We start from the raw sequence: 12,308 nt of genomic DNA, 5'->3' as shown, positions 1-12,308 counted from the left end.
AGAGTGGGGAGGTTTGTTTAGCCATCGCAGATCATTCAAAGAGCAGGATCCGTACTCCCTGCTGGTTTTCCAAGGGGTATGTGAATGAATCCAGGAGTTACCTTTTCTAGGGGAAGTCCTGCCCGTAATAGAAGCTTTATTTTAATTTTACATTAAAACTTAAGTTTTGAAGGCAAGGAAAACCAATTAAACAAATGCATTTTAAAGATAAAGTGTGTTTTTTACAAGGATCTTCAACATGAAGGGGAATCACCTGTTAGAAATCCAAGGTACCCGGACACTGTACCACATGTCTTGAAAGTCTCCGGTCATCTGCAGTGTTTGAAACTTTGCAAACTGTTTGGCACTTTTTTCTTTTTTTTTTTTTTTTTTTTTCCTTCTGCAAGATTTGTTTGCTGTTGTTTCTCATCGAAGCCACAAATTTATTTCTTACCCTCTCTGCTCAATGTGCTACATGCAGGTTTTTTGCAAATGGATCAAGCTGTGGGGCCCAGAAACAGCAATTTACTAGTCTTGCCTTCGTTAAGGCAAACAGTTGTGTTCATCTGGCAAGGCTTCATCCCAGTCTTCCATGCCAGACTTTTCCCTCAGAGACCCCTTACCGACTGTAGCTGGAGGTTTGTTTGCTGAAGTGAAAGACTAAGGGGACAGCGTCCGAGAGAAAACATTTTGTAGCAGCTGATTGCTTGAAAAGAGCCTTAGGAAGCTGCCTGTAGCCATCCGCTACTGCTGAACGGGCAGATGGAAGGGGGTGCTGCTTTTATTCATTAGCATCTCTTTCCCCTTGTTGAATCTTCCCCCTTGCTGTTCAGATCTGTATTATATTTTAAAACCAGAAATGTCTAAGAGTAAGGTGAAATTCTTCATCAATAACATGTTCATGACTGCTAGCAATGTTTGCCACAAGAAAAAAACAGCAAACCAAGCTCTTCAGGTTGAATTGTTCTAATTGAATAATGTATATCTGCTTTATAAATTAAGGGTAGACTGACCTTGGCAATTTATACTACAAGGAAGTAGCACAGGTATTACTTTCCCTTTCTTTAATTCTCCTAAATTCAAACACAGCTGACAAATGAGGTTAAAAATCGCAAACGTTTGTACCCAACCAGCTAAGCTCTGGGTCAATGAAACAACCAGCAGCTGGAAAGTTGGTGAGATAACAGTTCTTCAGTGCACGATTTATGGAGAACTGCTGTCATGCAAATATTTCTATTGAAAGAAATTTAATAGAAGTTGTTTTATATAAAAGCACTGCAGCAATTTATGCTGAGACATTCTTGTTTCTCTTAAATATTCTGAGGTATTGGGTATGAGACATGGAAGCCCTCATCTCATGGTGGCGATCTACAGATGCACACGTGGATGGGGGATATTTTCTTGCCAGCTTGGACCACCTTAGCAATTGCCAGCAGCGTGTGGATGGGCTCAGGTCGCAGGAGCTGCCTCCCCCTCCTCTGTTAGGGCAGGCTGGCCGGGGTCTGCCATGGGTGTGCTCAGGGCAAGAGCAGCTGACCCGGGTTAACGTGGGGAGCTTTCTACATGGTGGAAAGCCCGGGAGTTATCTGCTTTGCCTTTGCTTCCAAAATTTCCAGCTTCTCCTTCACCTGTCTCATTCTTCCGCGGAATCTTCACAACATACAAACATTGTAGTGTTGTGGAGACCAGAGTTAATTGTCAGAATCAAATCCAGAGAACAGAAATACAGAGCATGAGTACTGAAAGTCCTGAGGTACATGTCAGATTAATACAGAAACCTTAATTGTAAGGTATCTCACCTTTTTCTTTTCTTTTTTTTTTTTTTGTTAATTTCAGTTAGCCTCTTACCATAACTGTAATATCATTTGTATGTGCTAATTTACTTGTAAATGTCACTCTAGAAGACATTCAGGAATATGAATATGAATCTGCTCTCAAAAACTGTGATGTCTCATTTTCTCTGTAAGGCTTTATTCATGCTCTAATTCTGTTGCTAAATCAGTTAGTGGTGGCTGTTGTTTTTTCCTATAGAAATTATTTTTTTCTTTAAATTGTTTGCACATAACAAATCAAAACTCTTTGATGAGCACAGATGAGTTTAAAACGTGCTTTTCAGATGTGCAGTGTATTCAGTTATTAATTTTTTTCTGCAAATGATGCTGCTAATTTGCTATGCTCTCAGATGAGTGCCTTATTAAAATCTTCAAATTTTATGGTGCCCATTAGTAAAAATGTGAAGTAAGAAAATTACCAATCAGAATTCCCTGTTTATTCAAGTGTAAATTGATACTTACAAAAATATACGTTGGTTTATAGCCAGGATTCTGAAATTACGGCATTGTCACTTAGGGACATACTGTAGTAATAAGCAGGCAGTAAGCTAATACCCTTTTAGACAAAGTTTCTTTCTTTCCTTTCCTCTCATTTCCTTTAAAGTTTTTGGTTTACCAGATGAAAGTTAGAAGTTACCATCTCACTTGAACACACAATGGAGAAAGAGAGAGAGGGAGCGCGTTCTGTTGCAACCCCTTCATTGTCAGCAATGTGTGTGTAGATTTCATCAACTTCAAAAGAAGCTTAATTAATTTAATTATTATTATTAAATATTATTATCTGTTTAGTTGCTAATCTGCATGTGTGTGTATAACAAATCCTTTCTTAGCTTATGAATCAGTGTAGTAATTTTGAATATTTTGAGTTGATTAACTTCTCATTTTTGTGTAATTAACATGAGCGTTTCTCTTCCTGGCTTTTTATACGCGTGTGTATCGGTCAACAAGGAAACTTAACTTGCCTGATTGGCAAAGCAGCGGCACTGACTGATAGAAACCAAACCAGTCTGTTAAACTAAGTTTTTACTGTTTCTTCCTTGTTTTTTCTTGCAGAGCTGGAGTGGACCAGAGAAATTACTTGCTTTAGATGAACTCATTGATAGTTGCGAACCAACACAAGTAAAACACATGATGCAAGTGATAGAGCCCCAGTTTCAAAGAGACTTCATTTCCTTGCTCCCAAAAGAGGTGAGAAATACAGGTTCATGCTGGACTATGCGGTGCATCACCCGCCGCCTTTTAAAAACTTCCGTGGTGATTATGGCAGTGAGTTCTGCCAACGTAGTGATGTAAACTGATGTCAGAGGGCCACAGTTTGGTACGCTGCCGTAAAATACGGCTACTGTCACGTCAGAGTAACATACCTTTATCCCTTGATAGGCATTTAGCTACCTGGAAATACAAATTACTCCTTTAAACAAAATCCCAGTAGTTTAAAAAATATCTCTTTATCTTAATTGGGCCAATTGTGCTTTTTTTTTTGCCTTTTCTTTTTTTTTTTTTTTTTTTTTTTTTTAAGAACTAATCCTGTTAGGGCACGCACACACAAAAATTTCCTTGTGGATGCAAGACCTTTCTGCACATTATTCTGTAAGTATTTTGTTTAATGCTCTTAGTGGTGGGGGTTTTGTGAATGTCATCTGTGAATTTCTTTTCAACAAACCAAGCCCTAAAATCTCTACCCAAAAACCCAAAAGTAAACCCAAAAAAGCACATCTCACTAAGGATAAAGCCAGACACTAATTAAGCAGATAGCTCATAGTAAATCCTTTGCTGTAACTCAGATCACGTTGTATCAGGTTAAAGAGAAACTAAGATTTGGATTTCAGCGTGGGTAACTAAATGCTGTCCGCAGAAGAGTTAATTCTTGACGATCTCACAACTGGAACGTGAGAGTGGATATGAAATACTATAAACCCGGTTTGCTACAATAATTAAATGAATAGGGTTTAGTTAATTTAGAAATGGTACTTCTGACCTTGATTGATTTTAGGGAATTGGAAATTGTTCTGTTATTTGGACTGGGGAGGAAGTCTGTTTCTTTCGGCATTCTGTGTTCTCCATGTGAAAATTTTCATGAGGGCTGAAGTCTTTGTAAGTCTCCAGTTATTTTCAGTTACTAACGCTTTACAAGGCAAGTTCTATAAAAGGTATTCTGGAGCTAACATTTGGTTGCTGTGTTTGACATGGTCTTACTACCTGAAGACTGTCCCGTATCTCTGTTCCTTGGCATTTTTTCTGGTACATATCCTATTTTTGAATACGTTGATGCACAAGACCCTTCTTTCCTGTTACATACTGTACATCTTCATGAGTCAGGAAGCGTCACCCTTCCCCTGCCGGTCTGGTTAGCAGTTGTAAGGGTTGGAAACGATTTATTCGATGAGTATGAGCCTAATACACACGATACGAGAGTAGTATTTACCGAAGCGCTTCCTACGGCAGCCGTCTGCATAAATGGAAAAGGGACTGGGGGAGGAGAAGGGTTTAGTGAGACCTCTGTCTACACGGTTGTCCTGTTTCTAGAGAATCTGCCCAGGGCAGCCTTAGTTCAGAACCGGAGAAAGGCAGCAAAACTTTGTATTTTGGGAAGATAGAAGATACTTTGCCACTTCAGCATGTATTAAGTCTGGAAATGTATTACAGAATTGATAACCGTACCTCACAGCTCAGTTGTCTCTGCCTGATTTAGTGGCAAAACTAATTCAAGTACAACCAGTGATCTGGTTGGGCTGTGACTAATGATCATGTTGTTATTTCAGTTTTAGCAATTTCTTCACAGAAAAGATAGGCTATTTAGCTGTAGAGCTTTCTTTCTCACATCTCTCGACTGTATCGTAAGGAAACTTTAATTTGTTTGGGTTTTGTGAGGTTTCTTGCCTCTTGAAACCGGAATATTGTCAGCTGCTTAGCTTCACAAAAGGCTGACTTCACTAGTGAAGCTGGCTGAGATAATTTTTGCTTCCTAACTCCCAGACACTGTTGCCAAAATAAACAGAGTTAAACAAACAAAAAAACCCACCCAAAAACCATCAAGCTAACTCCACCATCTCCTTTCCTTGTGGAAGATCACTCTTCACCCAGATCTCCTGAGTGGTGCAGTCCCCACCTACCCAGGCTGGCTGCAGCTGGGGGGGGACCAGCTGAGCTCTGGGGGCAAACCCAAGTCGTTATGGTCAGTAATTCTGTGAACAGAGTTCCCTGCCAAAGCCAGTGTCCCGTGAAAACACACTCTCTCGAGTTGTCGCTCCACATTAACATCTGCAGCATCTCCAGTGCTGCTGGATGCAAGCCGTGAGTGTGTTACCTAACCAGAACAAGAAGATGATTTGGACAGGAGGGCTTTTCTTCAAAAACATTTTCAGCAATGCAAAGACAGTAAGTTAATAGCTGAATAATCAAGAAAATGTTTGCTTTCCTCCTGAGGAAGCATGCAGTCAAACAATTAATCTAAAATGAATACTCCTCTGTTTTCTTGCTGAGACTTTAGAAATAATTATTGAAATTACTTGTTTGTGAAACCCAGGTCTAGAAACCAGCAGACTAGGAGTTTTGCTGAAATCAGCCACCCGAGTTTGGTTGGTGCTGTGTGTGTGAGTTAAGAAAAAGGCGAGGGACTGCGTATTGTCGGGTACTGTTAACACTACAGCATAGAGTGGTCCGAGATACAGTTGAGTCAAAGGTCAGATCTTTGCTACCTGAAGTTTTCTTATAACCAGATCCATGAGCTAAGACAAAGGGACGTCATCTTCTGTGCACCGCTAATCTCAAAGTCAACTGTGGGCTGTGTTGACCCTTGAAGACTATGTGGATAAATATAGTCTAAAATAAATGTCACCCATATGTAACCTGTTTTAGAATCGGTTGGCTCGCAGGTTTTAATTAACACCATCTTAGCAAGCGTCCATATCTGTATAGATAGGACAAGTGATATTTAAACAAACTCTGCTGTCAGCGAAGGAACATCCAGCAAAAATGGAAAGGATCTCTTTCAGAGGTGAGTCTTGCTGCGTGCAGGGCTGTCTGATGTGTGTGAGCAAACAGCACTTCTTAAATAATTTTACACACCAGGAATTAAGACAGTCTGAAAGGATGGGTACAGTTGTTGCTCTTGCACAAGCAGAGCGGCCTACGCCAGATCCTGAACGCTGGCCCCCTGTGTAGGGACAGAAGGCTCCGGCTTTCTGGCCTGGGGTGCCTGCGGGGTCTAATGTGCAACTTAAGACACGGGTCCCTTAAACGTGGAGCACTACGTGCTCGACGTGAGCTGCAGGTGATGACTTGCAAACGAGGTGTGTGTGTGCAGTCACAATGCAAACAGTTCTGGCGTATTGAATTTTTATTTCCTGCTCAGTCACAGGCTGGTCTATATTACTGAAAGGAAACATTTCTCCCATAACAAGGTAAAAAATGTGCTGAGGTCAACAGCCTACGGTTATGACTTCCTTACTGAATTTCAGTCTGTGCTGCTTTGACGGGCAGATTCTATAGCTATACGTCATAACTTCAGCTCAAAATTCAATAAAAAACCCTAAACACGAGAAGATACGTCAAGCAGAAGTAAAAGTGGATGATCTCATTTCCCTGACAGCTTTTGCATCCTCTTAGTTACTGACAGTGACGCCACTGTTCCAGCCTGTAAGTAGTTCTCTGCATCACTCATTATCAATATTGTTCTTTCTGCAGAACATTTGTTCTTTTTTAGCTATGGAAGGGGCTTTTCCTGCATCTTAACACTTTTTATTTTCCATGACTTGGGGAGATACGTTGTTGCTGTCAAGTAGAAAAGCTGTACTTTGTCATCCTACCCCTAGTGATAGCTGTCCCTGCATTTTGGGTTGTGTTTTAGATGTCGCTGTCCCTGTTCAAGACTTTGGTACATCTGAAGGTATTTGTGGAGATTTGCGGGGGTTTATTGTGGTTGTTGTACGGGCTTAGCTCACTCAGCTGAGGTCTGAATTCTCCCAATAACCTTTCATTTTGTCACATGGAAAAGTTCATCTCTGTTTGTCTTCTGGTGTTCATTGGGATTTCCCGTATGTTTTTGGTAACGTGCGGCGTACAGTATCAAAAGTTCCCTATTTCAATCCTTTTGCATCCCAGTCCGTAAAGCTGCCTGGAACGCCGCTTAGGGGGGTGTTTGCATTCTAGTGGGAAAATGAGCAATGCGATCGCTGCGTTTCCTGCAGCTGCCGAGGGCTTTGAACTCAGGTACACACAGCATTTACTTCTCCTGCGGTTTGGTTTACTGAGGGACGTTACTCATCACAACATACTTTCCTGTTTGCTCATGTGGTGACTGTTGTACTTTATAGTTAAACTCTCCAAATAACTTTTCCTGTACTTGTTAGCTACGATGACCGTGGACACAATTATTTTAGTCATGGTTCAAAGTGACATGGATTGCATTTTAAAAAAAGATAACGATTTCAGCTGACAACTACTTCTTGCAAATACGAGATTAATTTCTGGTGTGATCTGTATGGATGTAGTTACTTAGAATGATTGTTATACTTCCACGTTCTCACTGGAATAAACCGTAGCTCTGTTACGTTTCTGAGATTGTTTAATAACTTCCTGTTTCAATTTTCTGTGTTTCAGCCCCTGAGGTGTGATAATACTTGGAGTTACTTTACTTTTCCTTTCAAAAGCAATGCAGGAAATACACTTTCTTTTTCTTTTTTACAGCTGGCACTGTATGTGCTGTCATTCCTGGAACCCAGGGACCTTCTGCAGGCAGCCCAGACATGTCGTTACTGGAGAATTCTGGCTGAAGATAATCTTCTCTGGAGAGAGAAATGCAAAGAGGAGGGTAAGGCAGAGCAAAAAAATGGCTGTAATGGTCAAAGTGTTGCTGTCGTTGAAAGTACAGTTCATTTACATAGTAAGTTTAAAGTTTTATGAAGGCAATTCGTGTGACTTTAAATTTACTGCTGTTGATGCTTTGAGCTGCATGGTATGTATCTCTGTTGAAAGTCAGAAGCAGAAATAACCCACGGCGTACTAGAAATGAAGCTAGAGTAAGTGTGAACATCCTAGTCATAAAGTATCCTAGGCGTATGTTTTTAAAATACAATTATTGTTGCTTTTTAAGGATTATTTTTATTCAAAATGCAACCAAAGCAAGGAAGAGCTGAGACATAAAAATGCTACGGGTATAGTCTTGCAGTTTGTACATAACATGGAGGAAAAACTGTTTCAGTGGTCGGGTAGAAGGGGTGCTCTATTTTCACATCACGTGTAGGAAAATTAACCGAGAAATGGCACGTGGTCGGGGGAGGTGGTGTGAACTTGATGGCTCAGAGAGGGGGGCACAGGCCATGAGCCACACAGATGTCACCTGCTGGTGCCAGATCAGAAGATGCGGTGGTTCAGCAGTAATATGAACGGGCCAAAAAGGGCTCCCAGGAAAGGAGCCACATGTTTGAGCACATGAAGAACATAAGGTTCTATTTCTAAGGAGAATTCTATGAACACAGAGTCTATTCTGGGGGGCAGAGCACATGCGTGGGATCTCAGAGCAGTATCCCTCTGGGACACGGGCAAACACAGGGACCTGTCCGGGCTGCCTCCAAGTATGGAGACAAGAACTTGTGAGAGGTTGATGCACAGGCTTTAAAAAACATGATGGTGTGAATGTAGCTGGCTGTTTCTAAAGGCACCCAAATTAATCAGTTTTCTTTTGCAGTGGCAACCAGCTGTCTAACCTCTTAAATCTCCTCTAAGAGTCTCCTCTTACAAACCTCAGTGAAAATGCATTAAGAGGACAGAATAAGGAGAAAAGGAGAAGGCTGGGAGGGGAACGAGCCTACATTTGTGAGCGTAGAAGTAAAAATAGATATGGGCAGACATGAGAGCACAGGTGAACGGAACAGTACTGTAGACTGGTTAGACGTGGTGAGGCGTTCAGTCATACGCAGGAGCAGTTGATTCAAGAGTTGCAGATAGAGACACCGGAGAAGGGGCTAAAGGCAGGAGAGTGAAATCCACATACTGGCAAGGGACAAGACTTGCTCGTAAGGAGACGTGGTGGAGAGAGGAGCTGCACAGAAGAGAGATGGGTGAGAGAACTGGGGGGGGCGGGGGGAGGGAAATACCTGTAGTAGCAAGGTTGAAACAAAGCCCTACTGCTTAAGTGTCCCTTCAGAAAGGGCACAGTTATATTGAAATTCCAGCCAGGAGAGGACAATGCCAAAAGCAGACAGCCTTTCCAATCAAGAAAAGAATTAAAAGCTCACTAATAGCGAGAATCACAGTGAACCTAAAGGTAGTGAAGGGGGGTGACCAGAGAGGAGGCCCACAGCCGAAGAGGTTTACTTTCCGAAGGTCCAAAATGAGCGTACGAGTAATCGGGGAGCGCGCTGGACGATACCCACTTGAAAGAGGAAATACTCTGCCACGTTGCCTGAGAAAGGGGGATCCAAAACCAAGCCAGGAGGTTGCCAGCAGGCAATGATGACCTAGAGCATTTTCAGCCACGACTGCAGTAATGATTACGCTTGCCGACAAAGGAAAGCCATGGTACAAAGAGCTGAGGAGCAGGGCGCTGCGACCGACACACAGTGCAAATACTGTGTGCCGGAGGCTGTCACCTCCGTGAGCGTGATGTCAGGGGTCACTGTAAAGGTCTGCGAGGGACAGAAGTCGTTCTCCTCGGGGTGGCCTCATCTCTCCCCCTCCCTCCTTTTTTAAAATTCATTTTAGGGATTGATGAACCATTACATATCAAGAGGAGGAAAGTAATAAAACCAGGCTTTATACACAGTCCGTGGAAAAGCGCCTACATTAGACAACACAGGATTGATACCAACTGGCGGCGAGGAGAACTGAAATCGCCTAAGGTAAGTTTCTGAGCTGTGTGCACGGCCATGAACAAAGCAGGATAAGCTCATAGCTCTGGGGTTTTTTTCCTTTGGACACACCAGACTATCTATGCACAAAAGCAACATGTTATTGCAGAAAAAAAAATATTTTAGCTCACCTGCCCTGGGTTTAAATTAATTTCGGAGCACCCTATTAGCAAATCAGAATGTGATTCTTCATACAGTAGAATTCTTTCACTGCTGTTCTAAAAAAATCTGTACAGTTTCATGAATTCCTGTAAATAGGCCAGTCTCTTTTGAGACAGGTCATCTCAGAAACTCAACTGGAAATACTTACATGTAAATACACACACGCTACCTATTAATACATACATACACACACTTACACACATGTATTTGTAGAGCTTGGCCATGTCACAACATAAAAATACTCCACAACTATTCTGTGACCATTTCATGCTTTATTTTTATACATATTCTTCTAAATTGAGCAGCACAAGACAATAACTTAATTCCATGTTGATTAAAAAAATAATAAAATTCTTTAATGACACTGATGCGTTATCATCACAGCTTTTCCAATATGAAGATATGAAGCAATACTTCAAACCTTTTGTAAAATAGAACAGCAGCTGTCTAATCAAAGCTGGTATTGAACGAGCAGTCAGAAACATGAAGAAAACCCATATTCATAGACTTTTACGGTTTTAAGGCAATTTGCCTTAAGTTTTTTTTTAATTTTAATTTAATTTTTAAAAAACCAAACGTTTTCTTGATTACCGCACAACAAAATAACAAAAACAAGAACAAAAAAATTCCAGTGAAAAACCTATAGCTATATCCTGCTGTTTATTTGGCCGTGACTTATGTACATCTCTGGCAACAGCTCCATATTTCTTGCCTTGATACGCCACATCAAGTTATCTTGGAATTATTATTAAAATTACAGCCTGAGGCATTATCTAAATGCCCATTTCATTTCAATGAACATCTTGAAAAGTGTTCAGATGTCTTAAATAAAAAATTCCTCATCCTCTGTATTCTGATAAGGATTTTTTTGCTATATTGCAGTAAAATATACCGAATTGCATTTTTTCCCAAACCAAGCATTGAAAATCCCGCCTCTATAAAGTAACATTCCAATCCACATTTCCAGCACGTTAAATTATCACTTTTGTTTGTATTTAATTGGGTTAATGGTTTTCTAGTTTTTTACTTCGGTGCTGCCTGGCATTTAATAGATTACAGTGCTTGGCTGGTAAGGAAAAAAATAAACAGATACAGGCAGCCTTGACCACTGAAATACAAATATGCAGCAAATGATACAACCCCATCCTTTTTGTTTAAGGTTGAAACAACTCTTCAAAGGTAAAAGTAACGCAACCGAAAAATAAAAAGAGATGGAATAACTGCAGAGGAATTGAGCAATGTCCAGTTACTAAGTCAGCCTACCTTTATTAGTGGTTTTTCCTGGTACTTTTAGGAGGCTTACAATAACGGTCACGCGCTTGCTAAACAATGCCGTATCACCGCGTGGAAGAAGGAAGAGACCTTCTTTGGTCCCAGCTGGTGGTAAATTAGACTTGACACATGGGATTAAAGGGCCTTATTATTATTGAAGCAGCTCTGGCATTTTACAATTTATGAATCAGAAGAGCATTTAGTTGCTCCTGCTTCTCTCTCTAATCTCCTGCGTTCAGTTGTGACCGTACGTTTTTATGTTCTGTATCGGCAGGTGCTCAAAGGCCACGATGACCATGTGATCACATGCCTTCAGTTCTGCGGGAACCGAATAGTGAGCGGCTCTGACGACAACACGCTGAAAGTGTGGTCAGCGGTTACAGGCAAGGTCAGTCAGTGGGTTGTGTTGTTGAATTCCTTAGGAAATGAGCTACAGGTAGAGCACCGGTATGTCAGGAATGCTGCTGCGCCATCAGACGGCACTGCAGGGTGGTCTTTAGTGTCGTCTGGTGCAAGGATCAGAAAAGGGACCAGTAAACATTTTGGGTCATCTTTTCCTGCACAGAAACTAGTGTGGTTCAGAAAAGTCACCTTGATGTGAAATTGCAATGCTGCTCATGTTACCATTGGCATGTATCCTTGTTCTCTTGGCAATTCTGCTATTCTTGGAGAGTCATTTGTGACATGGATTCTAAAGAATTTGGACAGATACATTACTTTATCTTCCTTAAAGCTTAATTTAGCCTGCTTTTACCCCTCTGGATCTCCCTTTCTCACTTGTCTTCCAGCATTCTTTCTGTTGTTTTCAAGTTATTCAAATGGGGCGTTCTTTTCACTGGCTCGGATTTCAAATAGCAAGTTTGGTTTTCCTTTCCAAGCTACTATATTCTACTATATTGCTGAGCCACCAAAAAAACCCCCAAACCAGTAATAACTTGCTTTAGGTTTAAATATTTCCTGTTAAATTAGATCCAGCTCAGGCAGGAATTTAATAAGCTTCAATAATTTAATTTTGGCTTAGAGAAGCAAAACAATATGTGCAATCAAAAAGACAGTACTGAACGTTTCACTGATGTTAGAACATCACAGCTACTCAGCACAGAGGTTTTTCATTTTAAGGTGACTGACCATGCTCCCAGGGTATAGAAAAGGCCTCGGGGAAACACTTCCCTTCTAGGCTAGTATTGTGTGTACTTAGCTTTGTTGTAATGAT

General features: G+C 41.1%; 1 protein-coding gene across 3 annotated transcripts in view; it reads left to right on the top strand.

Annotated features, from left to right (window-relative positions):
• Nucleotides 1-12,308, top strand: part of FBXW7 (F-box and WD repeat domain containing 7) — a 191,495-nt gene that overhangs the window by 167,985 nt on the left and 11,202 nt on the right. For all 3 annotated transcript variants that reach the window (XM_055795248.1, XM_005244693.4, XM_055795249.1), the window contains 4 exons: nucleotides 2,865-2,999; nucleotides 7,500-7,623; nucleotides 9,516-9,652; nucleotides 11,370-11,483. In XM_055795248.1, coding sequence (XP_055651223.1) covers nucleotides 2,865-2,999; nucleotides 7,500-7,623; nucleotides 9,516-9,652; nucleotides 11,370-11,483 — 510 coding nt within the window. The remainder of the gene's footprint in view (nucleotides 1-2,864; nucleotides 3,000-7,499; nucleotides 7,624-9,515; nucleotides 9,653-11,369; nucleotides 11,484-12,308) is intronic.

This window comes from Falco peregrinus, chromosome 2, assembly GCF_023634155.1.
Source record: "Falco peregrinus isolate bFalPer1 chromosome 2, bFalPer1.pri, whole genome shotgun sequence".
NCBI lineage: Eukaryota > Metazoa > Chordata > Aves > Falconiformes > Falconidae > Falco > Falco peregrinus.
This window is presented reverse-complemented; position numbering and strand designations above follow the sequence as displayed.